Genomic DNA, 25,821 nt, shown 5'->3' with positions numbered 1-25,821 from the left:
TAAGACCAGACGACTGGAAATGGCCACAATGGCTTCTATGTCTGCTTTGGCAGCCAGGTTATTGATGTGGTCGTAGAGACTATTCTGAATTTGTCCAGGGCAAAGGAGGACAAGTGCATAGTTTGCTCTGCAGCCCCTACACTCGTAAGGCAGCTCTCTCTACTCCCCCCACCTATTTTGGAAATGGTTCCGGCCTGCCAAACGGCGGGCTATCAGCTGGCCAGACATGGAGCTGGCGGCTTCTCCGTCGCTGTGTCCATGCTCATATTTGGAGCTGCCTGGGCAGCCGGTGCCCAGGAATTTCCCGTCATGCCTCCCTGGGAGGGTGCTGGGCCTGTCACTTTGGTCGACCGTGAGACGGCTTGCCCCGCTGGCTTTTTGCTTGTCCTCCTGCTGCCCATACGCCTCCAGCTTTTCCTGCTTCTGCTGTTCGCCTTGTGCTTGCCGGCAGCCGCTTCCCTGGGAGCAGGTAAGAGGAACCCTTGTGTCAATCAGGCACTTTGCCTGCACGCCCGAGCCCTTTGGCTTCTGGAGCCTTCTCTCTGGCCCACACAGCTCGTTGCCTCCTCCCTCTCCGAGTTCCAGAATTTGGGGGCGGAAAGCGAAGGAGACATTCCCGGAGCAGCTACCTCGCCTTCCTTCTTGCAAGGCTTTGGGTTCCCCAGCAGAGTTTTTGATGGAGCATAGAAGGTGGAGGGGCCACGATTGTGGGATTTAGAAGGAACTGGGATGAAAGCGGGTGGGTCTGCGCAGCCCTCTGCAAAAGCAACGGGTCAGAATTCGCCTCTGTCAGCGCCGGCGCATGACATACAAACGTGGAGCTGAGGTCTGCAGTTATGGGTCAAGTGTTTTATTCGGCTTGCTTGCCTGCCAACGCCGGCACTGGTAGCGGCATTTCAGAATAACTCCCCGCCGAGGTGGGATGCTTTCCGCACAGGATTGCCTTGGGATCCTCTTTGTCAGCAGCCGGTACTGAAGGAGATCGCGTTTCTTTTCTTCTACAGTGGGGCGGTGGGAAACTTCAGGATTCTCTCTCTCTCTCTCTCTCTCTCTCTCTCTCTCTCTCTCTCTCTCTCTCCCCCTTCTCAGATAAACTGAATAATTTTATTTGTTGATGTTGAAGGTTATATGAACTGTGGCTCTTTTAAGATTTTGATTTCTCCTCCTCTGGGTGTCATTCTTCTTTGTGCTCATATTGAAACCAAACGCCAGGGAGGCTGAGGCATTGCATAAGATGAGTGGTAAAACTGGAACAGGGAATATATGTTTAAATCCCCCCCCCCGCCTTTTCATGATATTGAAGCAAGGAGACAAGTTTAGAGTGTCAAGAAAATATTGTGTAGATTACCATTTCCATAACTTTGTATTACAAAGGGAAAGCTCCAAGCTATGCAAGTACTTTCTTGTTCAGCACTCCAAAACAGGTATCTTTAACTACAATCCAAAGATCTTAGGTTCCTCTTTTCCCAAACAGGTGAAGACACTGCTATCTGGTAATATCCCAGGGATATTTTAAATGCCTGTAATCTATTTCAGGGAATCGCAATATTCCTTTACTCTTTTCCTTGGAATAGTATTACTTCCTTTGCTTTCCAGGGGGGGGGGGGGGGGCACATAATGATAATGTATATTTTTTTAAAGTCACATTTGAAGGCTCTTTTGCCAGTATACAATAGTACATGGTTTGAAGAGAACAGCAGTTTGAGTGCTGTTGTTAAACAAACCATGCTGTTAATGTTAAAATGCCTACTTGATTATCATGCGTGGACCACTGTCGATCAAAGAACTGCCCTTAATGTCCCTAATAATAAACTGTTTCCTTTAAGGAAACAGCACCTACTACTGAAGGTAAAGATCCAAAGAGGTGAAGCTACAGGGGATGCCCCCGTCCCCCATTGTTTCCAATGGGAGCTAATAGATGGGGGTTACACCTTTGAGGGTCTATAACTTTGGACCCACTGAACCAAACTTTACCAAACCTGAGTGGTATAATCAGGAGAGTCTCCTAAAGATACCCTGAAATTTTGGTGCTGCTAGCCTACAAACTGCATCCCCTGCACGCCAAAAACTGAACAAACACAAAAAATACAAAAAATCACAAACATGTCCCCCCCCCCACCCCAAAACTCAGATTTTGCACCGGACTCCATTTTCCCTAGCTACGCCTATGGTTGTATATTATTATTCATTCATCCAAGTTATAACTTCGTAGTCATGGAAATGCACAAAAATATTAGAGTTTATAAGCAGTCATTGAAATAGTTGTTTTACTGCAAAAACAAAAACAAAACATGTTAGTTTAAATTATGTTCAGCTGATGTGGACCATGAAGTGATAGGCATGTTGACTTGGAAGTATGTCCCACATATTTGAATGGAGCCTATTCAAAGATGAATGAATAATCACTGGAATTTATGGTGAAGATCCAGGCTAAAATTCCCATCTTGGTTATGGATGACATTCATAACATTAGGATACCGGCATCTCTCTTTATCTCTCTCACACATACTCTCCCTTTACCCTTGTGCCATAGCAATTTTGTTAAGAGGCTTAAAAAGTTCCTTGGAGGAAGAGCAGAATAAAAATATAACCAATAAAATGGCCCAGGTTAACCTGATCTCATCAGATCTTGGTAGCTAAGCAGGATAGGCCTTGGTTAGTACTTGCATGGAAAATCACCAAGGAAGCTCAGGGTTGTTTCACAGAAGCAGGTAAAACCCCCTGAACGTCCATCTCCTTGAAAACCATAAAGGAGTTACATAAGTTGGCTCTGGTTTGATGGCACTTTCCACCACCAAAATTGTAAGAAGCTGTTGCCCTGCTTGAGAATGCACAATGTATATATATAGAGCTGATACAAAAGTGGACTGCTTTGTTTGTGAAGTAGAGCCCAAATAAAGAAGTGTTTGTTTTAGGCATTATCTTGGTTTGTCAGTTGTGTAAAACCTGTTCTGTATTATTAGGACTCTTTAAAATGGCTACAGCCTATAGAGGTGGATGCGAATGAGATACTATGCTTTATCTAGCATCCATTTGTGTGCTTTTGCTTTTCTCTGTAGTGATGTGATGATCTCTCTGTGGCCCACAGTCCACCTCTTCACAGTGGAAGTGGATTCAGATCCAGTGTTTGACCCATGCAAGGGAGAGAGGAATCCACCTGGGTGGTGACATATTGTCAACTACTTTGACTCCAGGTCAAAGCCAAGGAAATTCTCTGAATGTGTTCTATTGGTGTTGACATGGGGCAGATAGTATATTTGACTACTGTGTATTTTCTGTTTTGACAGTGCTTTTCTGCCTGTTATTTGGCTAGTTAGGAGAACCTTTCAGATCTGTCTTTGGGTTGTTATGAAGATAAAAACACATCTAGAATTTTCTAGAATGCAGTTCAACCAGCATAAGAGGAAAATATCTGGATTCATTTCCCACCAATCTGCCAATAGTCTTCATACATTATTATTGATCTTTTCTTTTAGGGAGTATAACATTAAGTCTTTGTTTTGAAGAATAGAGATATTCTGTATTTTAGTATTTGATGTGGCATGTTTATATCTAACCAGCAAAATACAGGTTGTTGTGATGGCAATGCTTCAAGTGGAGAAGGTACAAAACCTTGTTGGCTGCTCTGTGCACAGATCTACATCATGCGACTCCCCCACTGAGATTCCTGTCAATGAGGCAATACATCAAGTATCACAAAAGTGGGGCAGTTTTTGCTCTCGTCTTCAAGTGCAGTGCTTTGTTCTTCCTTGCAGGAGTGAATTGAACCATTTGTTTGTGCGGTCAAAATGGAAGCAGGCTCATTCAGGGACATTGTTGAAATGGGACTACCTTTATTCTCTGACCTCAACCCATGTAATTTAAGCTTACTGCTGTTCCATCTGCACAACTTCTCTCTACAGTGTTGCAAAGGATAACATACCCAAAGTGTCTTTGCTTTTCTGTTTTGTTGCAGTTATTTACCAACACAGAGGCCACTTCCGCACACGCAAAATAATGCGTTTTCAAACCACTTTCACAACTGTTTGCAAGTGGATTTTGCCATTCCACACAGCTTCAAAGAGCACTGAAAGCAGTTTGAAATGCATTATTCTGCATGTGCGGAATGAGCCAGACTGAAAATCATTATTTATACTGAATTAATTGTACAGATTAAACTTAAAGAGCAGAATGAGTTTTGTGAATGGGTGCTTAAATCAGTTTTACTCTAATCTTACCTAAAATGGTAAGCAATTAGATTATGTAAAGTAATTAAGGCAGCCACAAAGCAAAAATAATTGCCACTAACTTTATAAAAACAAACTCTTATTTAAAATCATTTGAGATTACAAAAAGATCTTAGTTTAATCTAGGCTGTAACTATTGTTTTAAACATAGCATTAGTCCATGCCTTAGGTTATAGAAACTGAGATCCAGAAGATCAGAAACAGATCCTGTATTACCTTGTAGCAACTCCTATTATTCAATGGTATCAAACAAGGAGGGAGTATCCCACATCTTTGGTTTCAAACAAATACACATTTCAAATCCAAAAGTGCACAGGTAAACTAGCATCCCTAGCACACTTTGTGTAATTTCTTCCACCCTCTACTCCCTGTTTCTGCAACAAAACAGTTGCAAGTCACTGCAAATCCTTTCTACAGTTGTGACTTCTGTATGCTTTTACTTTTCTACTAGTTGTGGGTCTGCTTTTTGTTACACTGACAGCAAATGTGCTCCTTTTTGAGCCTCTGCCTGCTCTTCCTATACCAAGGGGCCTTCATCCTGAAAGAATGGAGGTTGAAATCTTGGTCTCTCTCAAATTCATCTCTAAAATGGTGGCACTATCACTGGCTCAGACATGTGAATGTCTTAGTGTCTACTTTGGCCCAATGAAGGGGAAGCAGGAAAGCAAAACTAGAAGAAGACCTAGACCTAGTAAATCTTCTGCTTCCTTTCCTACAGTTTAATTTTGGTTGTAACACAGAAAACTCTTTCCTGACTTTTACAAGGCATTTGTTGTTTCTTAGGAAATTTCAGATGCAGCTGGAGTTCCAACTTTCCTTGTAGTAAGAAGATACGACATCAATAATCGGGCTTTAAAAATATCCTCCATAACTGCAATGTCATTAGAGGACAAAAACAGCATTTCTTATGCATGAGTTTGTACTTTAGTATGCAATTTTAAATCCGCAGTGGAAGACATGAATTCTGATATTTGGCAAAAATGAGAGAAGACTATCCAGGGAACTGGTTTAGGTCATTGCCTAGAGTGTGAACTATGTGAGATGTTCTTAGTGCAAGTCCTTCTTCAGGCACACTTTGTTAGAGAACCCTAGAATTGTTCTCTTAGTTCCATCTGCAAAATGAGAACATTATTAAGCATTGCTGTGAAGGTTGCTAAGATACCAAATGTTTTGTACAAACACCAAAACACTACATAAGTGCTAGGTAGTACCATGTTATGAAAGTTTTTAATGTAATTACTTGCCAGAGTTGACATGGGAGTACTTTCCAGAACATTTCCTACAACTAAAAATCAAGACAGGTATTTTGTTTCTGTGGAAATGTTATGGACTGTTGCCTCCTAATATGTTGTCTCTGTACTTTAATTTACTTGATAATTTGCTGCAGCTTTGAGTGATGGTCATTTTTTTTGTTCTAATTGATCATTAACAAAGACATCTAAAAAGTTCAGAATTCTTAGAAACAATTTTCCATGCTGACATACACATATCTTGTCCAGACATTCCATTTCTGTGTTTTTCTATATAACCACTCGATGTGCAAGATGACTTTACAAAGCACGCTAGATAGCTAAACTTCTTAGGGATTTAATCTACCTCTTCCTGGTAATTTATCAGTCTCCTTTAAATGATAACACATCTTCAATTTTGACCATTCCATCAATTTAACACAATGTGTAAATCAAGTCTAATCTAAATGGCACCAAAGAGGTTGTAGAAAGGAAGCAACCCATACGAGAAGTTTAAGCCATAATACATCTTTAGTTTTTGAGGTTCCTTTATGTCTTTACTAAATTAGGAGAGAGTAAGTGGGCTTCCTGAATGTAGAGCCTTGGTCAAATATAGTTTCTTCCCACTATATGTCCCCAGCATTCTTGTAACACTCTTCTCTCTTTAGAAATGAGTGGCAAAGTTCTCTAGTTCCGAGGATAGGAAGGTCACATGGGAGTGACTACTCCCTGACCTAGATAGCACCAAGCTAGCCTGATCTTGTCAGATTTTATTTATTTGATTGATTGATTTTTAGCCCACCCTTTCCTGACAAAGTCAGACTCAGGGCAGCTAACAACAAATAAAATATACAATTAAAATAGAATATACTCTCAAAGATCCATTTCAGGCGCCCTTATACTAGATATAATAATAATGGGGAGGCACAATCAAGGTGGGGGGGGGGGAAGAAAAAGGAAGAGAAAAGGGAAAACAAGGAGAAAAGGGATGGGAGTAGGGAGGCTGAACTGTTTCTGTCCTCAGACATGGGCCTGGTGGAACATCTGTTTTCCAGGTCTCATGGCCCAGTTTCATTTGATAGGATGTTCCATTAGTCTGGTGTCAGAGCCACAAAGACTGCTTTGGTTGAAGAGAGCTAAGCAGGGTCAGTCCTGGTTGATATTTGGATGGGCTACCTTCAAGATACATAACAGTCCTGACATGGAGACAGGCAATGGCAAACTACTTCTGAACATCTCTTCCCTTGAAAACCCTACGGGGTTTCAACAAGTCAGCTGTGATTGGCAGCACACACACAAAGAGTCACTGTCTGTAGAGCTGTTGTAATTATTTTCTTATTGTTCCCTTTCAAGTGACCACAGCAATTTTCCACTTTTTCTTTCATCTCTTCCTCCTTCATACATGCATACACATACCCCATCCTTGCTTTGAATGGGAAAGAAGTGTCCTTTTTACCATTTTCACCATTTCCCCCAAAGCTGTTGTTTGCCACAAACACACACACTTTTTGTAGAAGCTGCCATTTTGTGAATGGCTCTACCCACTGAGCTGCCATCTTATGACTATTAGCTCCCAAGGCTTTTGAAAAGATTAAGTAGCTCTGAGAAACATAAATGTGCCTTCTCCTGCTACAGTCATTCAAAACTGCCCACCATGTATAGGAACCATGTGTTGGTATCCCACACAGCCTTCTGAAGACTATTCCAGGACAGCTAACATATCTGTTTTTAGAAATTCATGGTGCTTGGGGAGGATGGAATTTGGTGAGGGAAGGAGCATTATGGGGATGTGATGCCATAGATCTTGCCTTTTGAAGCCGCCATTTACTCCAGAGAAACCGTTATGTAGTGTTGATATCAATTTTAATTTTGGGAGAACTCCCAAGTTCCAGCGGGAGGTCGGCAACTGCAGGGAAAGATTCTCTGAACATTTCCACCCCCCAATTTAAAAGCATTCTCCTGATTGCAGTTGTGGGGTTCTAATTCCTGTGACAGAACCTAGAGACCATGTATCTCAGAATCATTAGGCTGATCTTGATTTTTGCTGTGCCTATAGCAGCTAACTTAGTAAAGAATGGGATAGTGGGAAACCACAACTTCAGAAGTAAAACAGTGCAGTATGTGTGAGTACGTGGTTGGGAATCAGGGTTAGAGCTGTCTATTAAGCTTGAGCAATACAAAAAAAATGGTAAAATTCATATTCGGCTTTATTGTGCTTTTAAATTATCGCTAAAGCCGAATAAGCCAAATATCTGATTTGGTAAATGTGAATATTTTTGGATTTTCCAAGAAATCTGGAAAAATTCAGGTCAGTTTGAATTTTTAGGTATTTTTTTAGTGTTTTAATGGTTTTCGGTCTGTAGGGGGTGCATTTTTAACCTAGCAGCAGGGTATCTCCAGGAAACTCTCTTGATGATACCACCCGGGTTTGGTGAAGTTTGGTCCAGGAGGTGTCCTTATTGTTTCCAAAGGGAGCTAATTAGAGTTGGGGGCTACCGCTTTGAAGGTCTAATAAAATTGCACCCCCTGAACTAAACTTCACCAAACCTGGGTGGTATCATCAAGAGAATCTCCTGAAGATACCCTGAAATTTTAGTGCCACTAGCTTAACCAATGAGCCCCTGACAAGCACTCCAAGAAATTTCAACCAATATCCAATGGTGTGTAGTGGATAAGTTCCAAAAACTCTGAGACCTAAGTAACTAGTGTCTAAGTCAGCCCACCTTCACCTGTGGCAAAGGTGGGACTGAATCCAAAATGGTCTGAATGGTAGATTTCCTCCGATTCTTACTTGTTCTGCTTCAAGTGTGCTTATTCTGCTACATTATGTGTAAGATGTACCCTGAGGTTCCCAGGCATGAGAGGCCTGACAGCCAGTGGGAGATGGGGGGCAGGGAAATGTGGGTGAGGGGCGTTGTCAGCAATGGTGTGACATTATTTCAATAGGAAACATGGAAGTGATGCCACACCTTTCCAGCCATTTCTTGAAAATCTGTGGTGATGACAGTGACAGTGGCTATGTGGTGCTCCTACCATCCAGGGTCATGTTTACCTTAAAATGGAGAGGCCCAAGCAATCGAGTTTAGAATATGTATCTTCGCCATTGTTTTTGCAATGCGGGATACCACTCAGTCTGCAGAACACAGGAGGGCATTGATGGGTTGTAAAAAACATTCACTACATATATGTATACTTCATACACACTACACATGTGCTTTTCCCCTTTTTTCTTTTGTGACATCTGGTCTAATGAAGAGTTCGGGGGAATTTGAAAGCTGATACTGTGTTATGTATCATTGGGTTGGTCCTAATAAAATGTATTACATGGATTGTGTTCTTGGCTTTTTGAATTTTTGTTTTGCACCAACATTGCAATAAATAACTTGCTCTACAGACATATGTTATTGCAAAAGAACTGATGCAGTTATGTGGGGATAAAGCATTTAGTTGTTTACTTCTTAAAATTTTGGAAAGTTAAATAGTTTATTGTCTAGTTTTTGCAACAATAGTTTTACCTCCTTTTTGCTTTCTCTTGATTTTCCTTGTAACCTTTTTGCTGAGCTATCCACACGGTGGTGCTCTGCCACTTAGCTAATAGGAAGAATCACATTAACCATAAATTACCAAGTAAATACATGTGTGAGGCCTCCATGGCTGGGGCACCTGGCTTTTTAAATGGTAGAATGCATCTTTGTTCTTTGCCTGACCTGAAGAGTGACATCACTGCCTTTCTTCCTGTTGCACTGTAGCTGCTTGACTCTCAGGCTCTGACACAAGCCAGATGGCTGCGATTGATAGGCGCACAGGCTCCCTGGTACTACAGTTGATGAAACAGAATAGGAAGACGTTTTACGATCAGCTGCGGGAGCACAATAAGACTGCAGCTTTGCTAGGTAATTACATTTTCACTGCACACTTTTGTTCCTTGAGGTGAAGGTTACTAGGGGAGAAAATATCTATTTTTTTATTTGTGGTGTTGAGTATGCATAGACCTTTGATCTTTTATTAGTCAGTAGTCTGCGCCAGAGGAATGTTCCTTTCCTTTTTCCTTTTTTAAAAAAAGGAAACAAAAATGCTGTTCTGCAGTCACTCGTGAAAATGACATGTTTATTTATGTTTAATGGTTCTCTGAGTAGTGCTTACCTCCCCGCCCCCCCGCCCCCTCCCCATCTCCATTTAGTAACTTGCAAATGTTTTGGTTTTTTAGTTGGATGAAGCCAGTGTTCAGGCATGCTAATACAACCAGTTTTTCTGTCAGACACACTCTAGAATGATTTAATAACACATGTACTGATACTTGCTATGCCTTAATATTCAGGGGACCAGAAGAGAGAACTCATGACTTCCTCTCTGCTTGAGGGGAGAAAAATGCAAGAAATAATTATCTGAGTATTCTTTTATGTGCATTTGCATTGGATCTCATGTATGTACATCTGTGCACCCATATATACACACTCATAGTTTTTCCAGATGGGCCACAAAAATCCACTACTATCCATTAGGATCTTGTTTTTCTCTTAGTTCAGCAGAAGTTCCACTGCAGAAACAAGTCTGAAACAAACTCACTAATCTGATTGCTGTTATCTTTTCCTTCATTCTTTTGAATGTAGTGAGATAATCAGGTTTGTGTCAAGCCATGCTCTCTTTTGGTGGCAGATGCTGATGATCAGAATCACCAAACTGGTTTGTATTTGCCCCAAAAATAAAATTTCAAGTTATGGATTATTTCCTGTTGATAATTGTGTTTTACAGGGCACATACCATATGCAGGTTGCTGACTTAGGTGTAAATGCAAGCTATGTTTTTCTACAAACCTGGTAGTATTTAGTGATCTCCCTGCTGGAGAAGGGAAAGGAGGAATTGTGTAAGAGCCAAGTCCCTGACTTCCCAGTGCTTACAGCAGCAAACCATGGTTTGTTGTTAAGTTTGAACCAAACATAGCATGTAGGTGCTTGCAGGCAGCACATTTCTTGAACCAGAGAATTTGTACTTCAAACCAGAGAATTTGTACTTCTTTAAATTATTTCCTGCAATTCTAGTTTGGCTTTGAATCATGCAGAAACCAGTGCAGCTTTATAAACATTTCTGTTGCTTTCAGGAAAAGATATGAGGTATGTGTGCATGAGCAATCCTGTGACTCTTCCAGCACAGACTTTCTGTGTCAAGAAAAGTAATTTTTGGTCCCTATTGAGAGAAGACTTCACAGAAGACAGTCATAGGATCCAACTCAAAGGGAGTTGTATAGGATTGCCAGCCAGGAGCCTTTTCAGGGCAACAGCACTAGGGGGTGGGAACTTGGAAAAATGATATTGCTGATTGGGGGAATCCCTGGAGCATAAAACCCACAGAGATTAGGACAATTTCTAGAGTGTCATGCAATCCCTGTCCCCTCATGTAGTTTTGCTTCCTCTTCTCTGCTGAGTGGGTGAGGTGAGGTGAGGTGAGGATGAGGTGAGGTGAGGTGAGGTGAGGTGAGGAGCTGTGGTACCCAGACTCTAGACTCATGTGAAGCAGCCGCATTTCATCTACTTTGCTACTGTCTCCACTTCATTGATCTTTGATAACTGCAGTTTATCCCTCTCTTTTCCCTTCCCCATGAACTCAGGGCAATAAACAGGGTGTGAGTCCACTTGTGTTTGAAGGTGCATTTTGCCACACAACTATTCTGTGTTGGGGGGAACTATTAAAGTAATCAACAGTTAAGCTACCAGTTGTCTTTGCAATGCTAGCTGCTCCATTATTTTGATAGTATCTTTTGCGCAATTCATATCCTACCACAAAATGACAGATCTCTTGTTTTCTTTTTGGGTTTTTCATTTAGTCCTTTTCAGTCATTGATCAATTACCATTTTTTGGTGGTTCTGTTTGGAGTAAGATATTCCCTTGTGGGCTAAAGTTCATATTTGTTGACTGTTTCAAACCATTTTACATTGTTTGTCCTATTAATTTAGTAAAGCATAAAGTTAATGTCAAGGAGTTAAGTCAACTTTGTTATAAATGTGTGTATGAAACATTAGTTTTGTATTTTTTTCAGTTAAAAACCCCCATAACCATTAGTTTTGTAATGAATTTTTCTAACATTTTTGGTATTTTAATTTTGTTTTCATCTTTTCTTTTCTTCCTACTCAGCTCTTGCCCCTGTTCTTTGCCTCTGTTGGTGAGGACATTACAGTGATGTCTGCATTCAACTTACTGCATTTGGTGACCAAGAGCCAGCCAGTGGCCCTGCGAGCCTGTGGGCTTCCCTCAGGTTGAAGGGGGGCTGCTTGTTGTGGTCATTCATATGGAAGGCCTGTTGAGGAGAGATGGTGCTTCTGCTACAGTAAATTAAATGAGATGGTTTGCTAAACATTTACATTTCTGAAAAAAAAAACTTTTTTGAGCAGAGAGTCCTTGTTTGTTAACTGTACTAACAAATACAGCTTTGTTAACCAAAGAAATGAAAAGAACAGAAACCTGGGAGGCGTTTTTAAGAATCTTATTGGCTTCAGTAACTTTCTAAAATTTGATGCTATCTTTCATTTTCCAAAATGGAAAACAAAGTAGTTAATCAGTAATTTATAACTGTTTGGATTAGATCCCATAACTCTATATTTCTATTAAGTAATTTTATATTTTAAAAGCACAGGGGCACCACAATAGCATGAGGGCCACAACCTAACAAAGATTTTGCGGGGCAGAGAAGAACTACAAGGGGATCTTGAAAGCTTCTCTGCTTTTATCCTTCTTTTGCTCACGGAGCTCAAGGCACTGTACTTTGAGCTCCAAAGTAGTGTAACCTGTAGATACTAATTTCAAATGGCAACAGTTCTCCATGTAACTTTCATTGCTGCAAATACAGAGGCTTTTGCTGTGGCAGCAAAGCATCCACACAATGGTTGGTTTGTTTGACTCAATACCCTTCAACACTTCAAAGGACTTTTTCAGTTTTATGAGAAAGTTGTAATTTACCTGATATGTCAGTTACTCAGTTGATGGTTAAACTTGGTAGTCAACATATTTCTGTAGTCTAGACCTCGTCATTATAGTTTAAATAGAGGTCTTTTTTAGGACTCTAGTGCCATCAGGGAATGCTGAGGCAAGGGAAATGGTGCTGAGTTGGTTGGGACCTGTAAAAATGTGCACCTTCCTATTCCCACAGTTGGCAGGCACACATTGATTGTGGTCTTTCTGGAAAGCTGATATCAAATCTTGTTTGGCAAGGGTCATAGCAAAGCTGACAGACACCTGGATAGTGGACAATTGGGAGATGATTTTGTGTTGATTATTTTCAGACAAAGTGAACAAAAATACTCCAGTTTGCATATGGAAGTGATCCCACTCTACTCTGGGCCTTTCCCCACTTACCTTCTGCTGTGCACTACTCGGGCCAAGTAGTGCGGGGTCCTGGGACGGCGACAACGCAGGGGCGGCAACAATGCAGCCGCCCCGACGCTTCCGCTGTCACGCCCCCTCAGCGTGCGTCATTCCTGGCGCTGGAGAAAACGCGGGGAAGCCAGGGCACGCGCCAGAAATGACGTGTGCAGTGAGTAGCACGCATCAACGGTGGTAGAGGGAAAAGTGGGGAAAGGCCCTTAGTTTCAGTGTGGTTGCAGTTTCACATGCCATCACGCCATGCCCTGGGATTTAAAATAATAAAAATGTTTACATAGGAATTAATAATAAAAGGAACAGAAAAAGTGTGGTACCATTGACCTTTTTGAAGGAAAATGTTGGAAGAAAGTTTAATCAGTTCATCTCAGAAAACCTAGCAGTGGTTTTACTAAAACTGTGCCTGCATGGGATGGCAAAACCTCTAAATGAAGAATGACACTGGGTTGGATCCTGCCAAGGATTTCTTTCTGCAAAAGTGCAACTTCCTTCCTTCTGTTGCAGCATTTACTTATGTAACTACCTTACCTTTCTTCTCAATGGGAACCCAAAGTAGCTTACAGCATTCTGCTGTTCTCCATTTTATTTTTATAACAGCCCTATGAGATAGTTTAGACTGAGAGCGTATGACTTGCTCAAGGTTACCCAGCAATTGTCCTTAGCACAAGATGGGATTCAAACCTGGGTATTTCAGATTGCAGTTCAACACTGTTAGCCACTATGCCACGCTGACTCTCCTTTGTGGTGGATAACCTCCAACCTTTCTGGATAATATACTTGTAGCTATTACAATGTTAGTCTTGTTGTCATTGCTGAGTATAGAAACTGGCCTATTACTACTCTGTACTTCTATTTTTCTGTCCATTCTAATAACAGAGATCAGCCTGGTCCTGTCTGAACAACATTTTGTTTCACTTGCCATTCCAGGTGGTAGTTATCTGAATCCTTTTCTGAAGTATGCAGAATCTACAACCCCCTGTGGTTGTTGCATGCATAAATCTTCCTCTCTTTCACCAGTAGAAATTCACTTTTTATATCTAAGTGCTCTGTCTGCATATGTTGTGGTCCTTTTATGCTCAGGAACATTCTAATTATGGAAAATTTTACAACTGGTGCTAAAGTTTGGTTCTGATTTGATGCTTCCCCTCCCCCATGCTGGTCCTGGGAGAGAGGAAATCCCCCAGGAAAAGCTTGGTGGGGGAATCAAGGAACATGTTGTGGTATGAGAGAATTGGTTACCCCCCCCCCCACTTGCACAAGCAGACATTTTGGAAGCCATTCAACCTAATATTTCTTAATATTTCAAGCTTAAATTCAATACACACAAACTGTTCTAAAATGTAAAAATCCAGAAAAGATCTACATCTGAGTTAAAAATGATTGAACGACTGTATTAAATCCATATTCCAAGTGCCATAAACACATTGGGCTACAATGGTGTCCTAGATGTTTACCATGTTAACCTCTTTACTACAATCCTAGTGACTTCTTTGTTTTTCCTTCATTGCAAAATGTGAAAAATTGGGAGGTTGTTGCTGGACAAAATGGAGGTGGGTGTATGAATTCACTAGTTGTAGGAAGACCATGAGAAGTGCAAGGGCAGACAAGGATGCTCTGGGGCAGGATGAATTAAGTGCAGAAGCACTATAGGGGCTGTTTGACTTGGACAGTGCATTGGCTTATACCCCAATAGTTGATTGGCATATCCTGCTTCTGGGGGCCGGCAGCCCTAGAGTATTAGCTTTCCTGAATATCCCCAGTAAGTTAAAAGACAATGCATCCCTAAAGAAGCAGCTTGCTACTTTTTGCACACTTGTGCTTGGACCTCTACTTTCTTCTGTAGACATGCACTTGTAACCAAATTATAAGTGCACATTCATTATATAATTAACAAGATTGAATGGCTAGTCTGTCAAGTTGGTTTATTCAAAAACACAAGTGTTTGAGCATATGCCAGTTTCTGTTGGGTAAGTAAGTCTAAATACTTTTTTGTCCTTTTTTTGTTTTATAAATTTACAATTTTGATAGCATATACATCAGAACTATTTTCTTTATGTCTCAGATAAGACCCAGGAGTTTCTGTGGTATAACAGTGAAAGTGTTGAAAGTCAAGTTCAAATCCCTACAGAAAAGTTTTTGATTTTTTTTTAGACTAGCCTACTTTACAGGGTGGTTTAACTATGCCAGGGGAGAAAGGTTATGTGACCCCCCCCCCCCTCGAGCTCCTGGCAAGAAGACCAGGGTAAAAAAATATTTTTTTTACAATGGCAGTCTGTGCCCCTTTTAATTCTCCCAGTGTTGTCAATAGTCTGCATTATATATGATTACTTCCATACTAAATTAATGGCCATTTGCATGTACATTTTATTCTGTAAGTGATTTTGATGGATACTTTTAAAATACAAATTAATTTGTTTTGAATTATGGCACAGTCTGTACATTTACAGCCCAATAGTTATATGAAACCGTTATTCTGAATTTCCAGTAGATGGCACTAACTGTGTATTCTTCTGCTTAAATTGAACTAACCCTGCATACTAAGAGTCAGTTGTGTGTAGGGAAAATGATGTTTAACTGTACAATCTGATATGAAAAGCAAATTTATTATGTAAATAATATCACTCTCTGGCAATTTAAAATAATTTCCAATTATATTTATATATTCACTGTAATTTTGTGCTTCAATCTTTTCTTGAAAATGTTGGCTAAATGTTTTCAAAATGTGAAATATGTACGGGAGGAGACAACTCTTAATTCCATAAATATTCTCCTTTCCGTCAAGTATCTAATGCAGACCATATTTATACAAAATTGAAAAAATATTTTCTGTAGCAGAGCACCAACTTGTTTATGGGGGCTGGGGGTGGGGACTTTGCTTTGCTGTGCTTTTGCATTGTGTGAACTCACATCTTTGAGAAATGTATTTTTAGCTTTAACACTTTGACTATTGTTGGGTTGCTTGCATCACTATTTTGCATGAGGTAGAAAGCTCTTTCTCTTCTGCTCAGCCTAGAAAAGTAGACTTGTGTGATTTAATTATATTCATGCTGAAGGTTCTAAAAATATGGCTGCTGTTAATGCTGAAGTGTTTGCTTTCCAAATAAAATTTTAGATAAAATATTGTGCAGCATTTTATTACTAGGGTTCTTAAATACCATTCATACAAATATTCCACTAAGTTCAGAATAGTAATTACAGTACATCTATATTACGGCATTGGGCATGTAATGTTTATTCTTTGTGTATATTTAATTCTAAATTTTGTTAACTAATTTTCGTAATAGTTTAATGTTAATTCTAAATTTTGTTAACTAATTTTCGTAATAGTTTAATGTTAACTATACAGTTATAATGTGAAAATTTGGTATCACATAATGGATACCCTGTAAATATTAATGAATGTCACTAATATGATTCAAAGCGTATAATTTAGTGCTTTTTCCTGACCTCTGAGTAGTGGGAATAGTAATAGTGTGAACAACTGGTACACATAATCTTAAGCAGATATATGTTCATGTACAAAGAATAGGTGTAAATGAACATTTTGATATTCACTTTCTAGCAATTAAAATTCCAATGTACTCCTTTTTTAGATCATTTGAATTAATTTCTCACTGAAAATTTGAATTAATTTCTCACTTTGTGGGGGCTTAGAGGTGTCTCATACCTTAAGATGCATATTATACTTGTTTTGTATTAGAGACCCTACAGAAAATTACTGTCTACTTGCAAAATTATTTAGATTAATGAGACAAATATTTGGTGTTCTCCATTGCAGCCAATTATGATGTCTTTCAGTTCTTAGAATGTGTCCTGTCCCTACTTTATTTAAATTTGAGATTCTATGCTATTATGCACTATTATATTTAGAATAAAGCTTAATTGTCTCCTAGGCCCAAACCAGATGAGATTTTGAGAGTTCTGTGGAGATTCTAGTATTTTTTAAAAATCCATTATCTGTAGCATTCTAGTCACATTTTGAGAGAGAACCTTTCCCTTCTGTGCCATTTTCCCAAAGTACAATAGTCTGAAGGTGCTGCTGTTTCTCTCATTGGACACGTAGTCATGTGTTTCCCAATGGCCAACTTGCAGTTCTCCAGGACTGTCTTAAACTGGAAAATAGCACAATTAAGAGGACTTAACTTATCCCTTGTACCATGGTCCCAATTGAAATAGATACATGAAACTGAAAACTATGTTGTATCTGAAAAACAAACTATTCTTCAGGTATATGGAACAAATATATCTGATCAACTTGGGTCAGAAGTGTGCATTTAGCTGTCCTTCAGAAAAATGTAGTTGATGGTGCGGTGATAGAAAGTTGGAAAATGACACAAAATTGTTGCATGCAGTGTCTTTCAACCAAGCAGAATGGGAATGCTGAAGCTACAGTAGCTATTGTGCACTTCCTTCTGTGAAGATTTTTCAGTGCTGGATGCAGTAGCAGCTGCTAGTGTTATCATGCAATGGATGGGAATCTTCTGTCTCATTGAATGTAGCTTACCTAGCTCTCCAGAACAATAGTAGTTGTGATTACCCATTAATGTAGCTGGTTTTAAGTGTAGATTAGGACAAATTAATGGAGGCCAGATTCATCATAAGAACATAAGAAAGAGCCTGCTGTCCAGAGTCAGACCAGAGTCCACACTCTGCTACTTGCAGTGGTCCATCACATGCAGGATGCAGAGGCATAGCTGGGCCATACTGCGCCCAGTGCACACTCTGTGTTTTCCGCCCCCCCCCCCGTGGCGCCCTCCCCCCATTTATCTTAATGAAACAGTGCAGGATGGAGAAGTGGCCTGTTCCGTTCAGGCTGAAAACAGCCTGGTGGGAACTACACTTCCCAGGAGACTATTCCTAATATTAGACTATACTTGATACCTGGTATTGATATCTACAGTGCTTCTGTAGGGGAATCAGCTCCCCTTGCATTGTTTATTTTATGTGACACTAGGCTCTCTTTGATGTAGAGGGCAACACCACCCCCAATACGCCCTGTCCTATCCTTCCTGTAGAGCCTGTAACCTGGGATAATAGTGTCCCACTGGTTCTCCTCATTCCACCATGTCTCTGTGATGCCCACTATATCAATGTCCTCCTTCAAAACCCTGCACTCCAGCTCTCCCATTTTAGGTCAAAAGCTTCTACTATTAGAATAGAGATACCTTGTATACCCTGTCTCTGTCCCTAACCTGGAATTTATGTGCTTTGCCCTCTAGCCCTTTGTAGGCACTATCACTTATCACATGCACATTGCTATGTTCCATGCTTGTATGTGCTTGATTTAGAAAAACCTCCCTCTCTGTCTGCATCCCCATAGATACTGTATTCCGAACTGAAGTCACCTCAGCTCCTGTCAGCTTTCCTCCAGGGATCAATTTAAAAGCTGTTCTGCCACCTTTTTAATGTTGAGTGCCAGCAGCCTGGTTCCTTTTTGGTTAAGATGAAGCCCATCCCTTTTGTACAGACCTGCCTTGTTCCAGTAGGTTTCCCAGTTCCTAACAAATCTGAAACCCTCTGCCTTACACCACCTTCTCATCCACGCATTGAGACCCTGTATCTCCGCTTGCCTAGCTGGCCCTGTGCGTGGAACAGGTAGCATTTCTGAGAATGCCACCTTGGGGGTCCTGGACTTCAACCTGTTACCTAGCAGCCTAAATTTAGCCTCCAGAACCTCCCAGCTACATTTCCCAATGTTGTTGGTGCCAATGTGAACCACAACAGCTGATTTCACCCCAGCACTGTCTAACAGCCTATCTAGATGAAGCGTGACATCCGCAACCTTCGCACCAGGCAGGCAAGTCACCATGCAATCATCATGCCTCTCACAAACCCAACTCTCTACATTTCGAATCGCCTACTACGAGGAGCCCCCCCTCTCCTCAAGGGGTATTCTCGGTGTGAGAGGATTGCTAATCACCAGCTAAGGAAGGGGTTCCATCTAAGGGAGCATCTTCCACCACCACAGACTGGCACCCTCTGTCCCCCAGACCCTCATTTTCCATGACTTCTGAAGAGATGTCACCCTGGGAGTGGGACCCAACTGTTGGGTCCCTGAAAGCCTCGTCTGTCACACTCTTCCTCTCATCTTCTCCAAGTATGCCACCTTGGCTTCAAGTTTCCTGAGTGCCAGGAGCTCATTGCAGTAGAACAACTTCTGTTCTAGTGGCAGATAGTCGTACATGTGACACTCAGTGTAAAACACTAGAAAGCCCCACACCCCTGCTGGCTTCCTGCTTTCATATCTAACTCTGTTTAGATATTCAAATATTAAACTTTTAATGAACGCCTCCCCCTTGAGCTCTTCATACCTTCTACTATCCCAAGATATGTCCTTATTCAGTAAAACACCTGCACGAGCAATAGAGGTAATAGCAAGCCCCACCTCTCAGAAGCCTGGAGCAAGCACATAATCAGAACAAAGAAAACAAGAAAAAAAGTCCCTGCTAAAAACACACTGTTGAAAGATTAAAAGATTTGGATTTGAGAAAAGCCCTCCAGAAAGAAAAACCAGAGCTCACCTAGTGCTGTCTGTCCCACTTCTCCTCTCCCTGCTACTCCTCTCCTCTGCTACTCCTCTCCACTGCTTCCAGAGAGTGAGCGACAGAGCTAATAGCAAGCCCCACCTCTCAGAAGGCTATCATCATCAGAGAGCCATAGAGACTAACCGGAATCTCCATGTTCAGAGGCAGTATTCCTCTGACATCCAATAGGGAGAGACTTTGACCTCCTTGCCCTGCTTGTAGGCCGTCAGGAAGCCTACGTGTGTGTGTTCTGAATTTTTATTTGTTATTTAAGATAGTTATGTAACCCTCTATTACACTTGGATCCCAGAGTGGTATCATTAAATATAACATGGTGCAGTTAATAGAGAGTTGGCTTAGGATAAGAGAAAGTACCATGGAAGCTTGTTGGGTAACCTTGGGCCAGTCGCTCTCTCAGATTAAACTATCTCACAGGGTTGCTGTGAGAATAAAATAGAGAATAGTATGATGTAAGCTGGTTTGGGTCCCCATTGGGGAGAAAAGTGGAATATAAGTATTTAAATAAATACATAATTATTTGCTGGTGTACCACAACAGTAATTTTACTATAGCTGTGCTGGTTTATTTGCCCAGAATATTGCCTCAAATCAACTCTCCAAGCTCTTTGTATTTGCCCCATTTTTGTTAGATGCTGATGGTAGAGAGTGATCCCCCCCCCCCCCCAGTCTGCCTGCTTAAAAGTTGGCTCTGGGGGAAGCTTAGTGGAGGAAGCTGAAACAAGGTTACTGGAAGGGAGAGAGTAATAGCAGTGTGGTTCAGCTAGTAGCATTTTTCAATCTGTGGTCAATCACTCAACAGGTCATCTAGGGATGATTTATCCATTGCCTTCCAAAGTCTGGAGTTGGTTTGTACCTGAAAGGTTAAAATGGTCAAGTGTAGCACCCACAACGTCTGAAGTACAGTTTTGTCCCTACTTCAGAAATCTTATGCTGGACGTCAACTGCATGTCCTGCTGCCATCCTTTCTCCTCCCCCCCCCCAATTGATAGTGGTTGAGTGAGGTATCTCTTTGCAGTTCATGATAATTCTGAGCAATATTTTCAGATCCATATAAGTTTGGTTTATGATAAAAAGGATACCAGTTCTCTTTTTAATATTCTATTAATTGCAGACTCAGACTTCTCTATGGTGTCTCAAAGTATCTTCCTCCAACTTCTTAGTTGGAGAAAAAGTTTTGAGGCAAATTAAAAATATGGTATTTTCAATTATGAAAGAGACTTATATGATAGTGACATTTGGAATCCATGTGATGAAAATATGGTGCCTTTCCCTAGCTATACAACCTATCAGGTATTATGCATGGATTTAACAAATCTGATCTGCTATGACACACTTTATATTATTCTGCCCTTGATTAAGAAATTTCAGTTGACCAGTAGTATTCATCATATATGTACCAGTTCAGGGCTTGCACAGATGTAGTCTTGATCATTGAATTCCTTTCTTCTGGAGATTTGGCAAATGTAAATGGTTTTTGGTTTCCAGAGATAAGGAAGGATAAGACAATAGCCTGAGAATATAATTCTTCACCACTTGACTTCTTAAAATAAGAACAGAATGTTATAAAGCATAAACCAAACTTACAGTCTGGAAACAGTATTTACATTTAAGTTTGAGAAGTCAGGATGTAGGAAAATCTTTCTAATTTGGAAGGTGACCTTTAAGTGCACCAAAGCCAAATAATTTGTCAGTTACGACATGGGGCACATTCCTGCAAAATTTCTGTGAGTATTCCTTTAGTGATTCTTGAAAGACAAAGAAACCTGAAATGAAAACTTTATACACCTCCAAAATAAAGTGTAGTGATGTAGAGGAGAGTGACCATGGTCATTCAAAGCCTCCTATTAAAATAAGGTCTCTGCCATAGTTAATGAGAACTTGCAATAAAAAATGGTGGTTTTTAAGAATACTTAGATCAAAAGTAATTTCTAATCTGTGCAATATAATTTTTTCAGTACTATGCATTCAACAGCTAAGCTTTTAATGTCTGCAGTATTTATTTCAATCATGTGGTTTTGATTTTGCTTTTTTCTGCCTGCAAATACTTAACAGGGTTAGTTGGTAGTGACCAGCAGTATGTTTTTTTCTGAAATAAAAAGATGGAGTTGGAATAAAGGGGGAAACATCTTGGGTTAAATTATTTTCAAGCATCTGTTCTTTAAGCTACTTTTTATGAACACTCTATAGTAATGACTGTAGGTAAAAAAGCAGAAAAATATCCAATGTTAGGAAATTGCAATCCAATACCATGTAATTTAAACCTGCCGTTTCTCCTCCTATACTAAATGACATACAGATGGATAGCTCTGGTCAGTCTACCTTGATATATGTCTATTTCTACTAAACTTTTAAAGTTAAGACTGTTTATTTCTAAACAAAAACGATTTTATCAGTATTTTTAAAAAACCCTCACTACTGAAAAAATGCTAATTTTTCAGACCCCGTTAGGAAAGAAAAACATGTTATAGTAATCTGTAGACAGAGTTATAGTTTTCTAAGCTCATTGACTTCAATGACCTTAGAAGGGGTAACTGCTTAGGATGGTTCTGTTGGGGAATCTGACCCTCCTGAATGCATTTCCACCACCACCACCCCAAAAATTTGTAACATCTGTTTTACACAGTGCAAAATTTATGCACTTGGCTTTGCTTCCTTATTCTTTTGGCCTATTTGCCTATTTGTATCAGTAGTAATTTTTAAATATTTTTGTCAGTTTTTTTTCATGTGATCAATTCTTGCAGAGTGAGCAACAGTGTCTGAAAGAGAGAAATGTTTGGATTAAGATTTTAAAATGTGATTAAGCTGGTACTAAGAGCAAGAAACAAATTATGTTCCAATCACATTTTATCCTGAGCTTAATAGCTTGCAAATATGGAGGTCACTATAAGAGAAGGAAGGAAGGAAGGAAGGAAGGAAGGAAGGAAGGAAGGAAGGAAGGAAGGAAGGAACGAAGGAAGGAACGAAGGAAGGAAGGAAGGAAGGTAGGTAGGTAGGTAGGTAGGTATAGTCCAGTTTTCAAGAAAAGGACTAGGCTGTTAAAGAACAAAATTATTTTTAAAGACAAACCCTATTTGTTTACTTAAATCACTTTATAACTCCCTGAGCTCAAGGATAGTTTACAATGAGCTACGAACTGTTACTGGAAAATCTCTACAACCCTAAAACAACAGATTGAAAGGAAATGTTTGGATGCTGCTGATGAGCAGGCCACCACTTGGATTTGTTCTCTTGTGTGAAAGTATTTTAGGTGCTATCACTGTAGAATAGTGCTGTATGGGTGTAAAATACATTCTGTAAAATAAATTACATGTTAAGGTATTAAACCTTGTTCAGATTTTGGCCTCCAGTTGTATGTAATGAGAGGCAGTAAATAGAGCAATGAGCCTATTTTCCAGGTTCAGTATGCAAAAACATCTATCCTCAAAACTCTGGGAATCTGATTGATTCTTTGGTGACAATCACCAAAATCATGTCTGACAAAGGCTATGACAAAGGTGTTGCTGTGAGACATACCACTTATCATATTTCACAGAGATGCAATATTTTATCCATCCTTCATGGAGCAAAAACACCCAATAGTATTTGGCTTTTGTGGATGTACATTGGAGTTCAGTCACAAGCCTTTATTGGCATAAAATAAACATACAAAATCAGCATACAAAATTTGCCCATTATTGCTCACAATTATAGACACTGGTACTAAAATACTAAATACTAAAATATATACATGGTCCTTCTGTAACTATAGGACATTCCTTCAGCTAAGTTAACTCACTTAAACGTCATCGGATACTGACAGAAGCTAGAAAAATTACTGCTGGCTATATGTGGTCATAATACATAGACATTGGTTGGTATTCATCTAGACTTACGTCTATTATTGTTAGCAGAAATTTTGCTACATTCTCACACACTGTGGGATCCATGTTGTTCAAAAGCATAGGTATCTTAAGAGCATCAGTTAGATTGTTATACAGAAATGGGATAAGTGCAGATTGTGACATTCTGATTTTGCAAACCTTACACAATGAAAGAGGGTATGATCGAGTGTCTCCACCTGACCCATATTGCATGGACATAGCCTCCTCTGTTTATCAATTTGTTGATATCTGCCATAGAGCAGCATAGAAGGCATTAGATTGAATCTGGCCAGTGTTAAAGCTCTTCTTAATTTAGGGTTGGTGATCCACTGTAAATAATTGGCCATGTGTCCTTGTTCAATTGGAATAAGCAGGGTCAGGGGGGAACACGTTTTCCTCGCAGCTGTTATCATATCCCGATACTCTTGTTCTAATAGCTTAGTTTTCAAGCAGCTATATGCTTCTGATAGGGAAAGAGGGACTAGCGACTCTAATGAAAAGCCAAGAGTGTTGATTTTTCCCTCAACTAGTTTCAGCCACCTAGAATTTGCATAGTCGGAAAGCATGAGGTGTAACAAACTGGAGTGATCCTGCAGATAGTGGATACGTAAGCCAGTATCTGACAGTTCTCAGCCAGGCCATCGTGGCATATGATATTTGCCCGAGTTCTACACATAGGGCTGCATATGAAGCACAATTTGGTAAGCCCATAATTTTGTGGGAGAAACGGGGCTGGGCTGTGTTTATATTTTGTTTATAGCTCCGATCCAAATAGGTGCTCCATAGAGGAGCTGAGAGTCAGCATTTAGCATTGAACACCTTCAATGCGGATGGTATATACTGGTGGCCCACAGTGAAAAAAAGAAACGCTGAATTGCTAGGGCACTGTTGTTAGCTGCAGCGAAAAGCACTTCCTATGTACTGCCCAATTAAGGTTGCTAGTAAGAGTTATGCCCAAATATTTGAACTGGTTAACTTGTTCTATGGGTCTGTTATTGATGGTCCATGTATGACTAGGGGTCTTCTAGCCAAGACCAATATTTTGGTTTTTTTCATAGTTAATTACCAGTTCGCTCCTCTTACAATATTCAGCACAGCAATTTAAGAGAGACGAGTGAGACCAACTTTAGTGTGGGAAAGAAGAACAGTGTCGTCAGCATATAGTAACGCTGGCACGTGTTTAGTGCTTAGTTTGGGAACATGCCCATTGGCCTTCTGGAGGGTTGGCACTAGATCACTAAGGAATATATTGAACAAAGTGGGGGCCAATGTACAGCCTTGTTTGACCCCTCTGGTTGTGATGATATTTTCTGTGAGCGGTCCTTTGTTGCGGCTCTTATTCTGCAGCTAGTGCAAGTGTGTAGCTGTTTTATAAGAAACAGTAGTCTGGGGTCCATGTGTAACGGCGTCAATTTTCTCCACAGTAGGGCTCTAGATATGGAGTCAAATGCCCCTTTTAAATCCAGGAAGGCTGCAAACAGTTTACGGTTATTATGAGTTATACTTTTGTTAGCTAAGTGTGCTAAAACTGTTACATGATCCAGTGTTGATTTATTTTTAGTGAATCCAATTTGCTCCGGTCCTATTACTTCTGCTTGCTTGACCCAATCTTCCACTCTCCTAAGGAGTAGTTTTGCATATAGTTTGCCAATTACAGATAATAGGCTTATAGGGCGATAGTTTGAAGGATTAGTAAAATCACCCTTTTGTAGATTGGGACAACTATAGACGCCAGCCACATCTTTGGGATGCGGCCCGTGTTATTTACATGGGTAAATAAGGAAGCCAGAGTTGTAGCCCACCACTCGGGTGAGGATTTAAGTATTTCTGGTATTATTGCATCAGGACCTGGGGCCTTACCGCTTTCAAACCACTGGATTTGTTTACTCACTTCTTGAGGATTAACCTCAGGCCAATCTGGTAGCTCCTCTGGTATTGAAGTGGAATCAGGGTATTCAGTTAGGCTAGCATTGAACAGATTAGAAAAATAACTGAACCATCGGTCTAGTGAAATATGGGGCAACTGGATACTGCACGTTTGGGCCCTTCTATTTATGATCTGCCAGAATTGCTTAATGTTATTTGTTAAAGTGGCTTGATATAGTTGTTCCCACTGCTGTTCGAATTGATTTTTTCGTTTCCATTGTACCATAATTTGAAAATCCTTTTTTCAGTTGGGTTATATTGCTGAGTAGCTTTTCCTCACCTGTGCTGCGGTAACTTCTATATAGTGATCGTATTAAGTTGTTAAATTCAATACAGTAGCGATCAAACCATTCTCTATGACCGTTTACAGCCTTAGATTTGGTCGAGGAGACGGCTTGAAGTTCCCCTGCTAAATTTGAAACTAGTTGTTCAAAGTGATGTATTCCACGCTCTGGTGTGTCAGCCTGTAATATATTCTCTTTTAATTTATTAAATGTAAAAGAGCTAAGTAGTGTTTCTGTAGCAGCTGCCACCTGAGGTGACCATGTTATTTTCTGATGCCTAAAGTTGGTGGGGTCCTCTGTATTAGTCTTTACCTCAAATGAAAAAGTTACATTGAGTGGAAGATGATCACTTAGCAATAAGTCCCCAACGCTAAAAGATGT

General features: G+C 40.3%; 1 protein-coding gene across 8 annotated transcripts in view; it reads left to right on the top strand.

Moving 5' to 3' along the window:
• The first annotated feature begins 239 nt into the window (after positions 1 to 239).
• The window catches only part of MSRB3 (methionine sulfoxide reductase B3), an 80,788-nt gene continuing 55,206 nt past the window's right edge, over positions 240 to 25,821 (top strand). For 2 of the 8 annotated variants that reach the window (XM_048500171.1, XM_048500170.1), the window contains exons 1-2: positions 9,212 to 9,348; positions 11,585 to 11,705. In XM_048500171.1, coding sequence (XP_048356128.1) covers positions 11,630 to 11,705 — 76 coding nt within the window. In that variant the 5' untranslated portion in view covers positions 9,212 to 9,348; positions 11,585 to 11,629. Of the gene's footprint in view, positions 470 to 608; positions 740 to 870; positions 970 to 9,204; positions 9,349 to 11,584; positions 11,706 to 25,821 lie in introns of those variants that run through there. The other 6 variants (XM_048500167.1, XM_048500169.1, XM_048500168.1 and 3 more) reach the window with 6 other exon arrangements.

This window comes from Sphaerodactylus townsendi, linkage group LG06 (assembly GCF_021028975.2).
Source record: "Sphaerodactylus townsendi isolate TG3544 linkage group LG06, MPM_Stown_v2.3, whole genome shotgun sequence".
NCBI lineage: Eukaryota > Metazoa > Chordata > Lepidosauria > Squamata > Sphaerodactylidae > Sphaerodactylus > Sphaerodactylus townsendi.
This window is presented reverse-complemented; position numbering and strand designations above follow the sequence as displayed.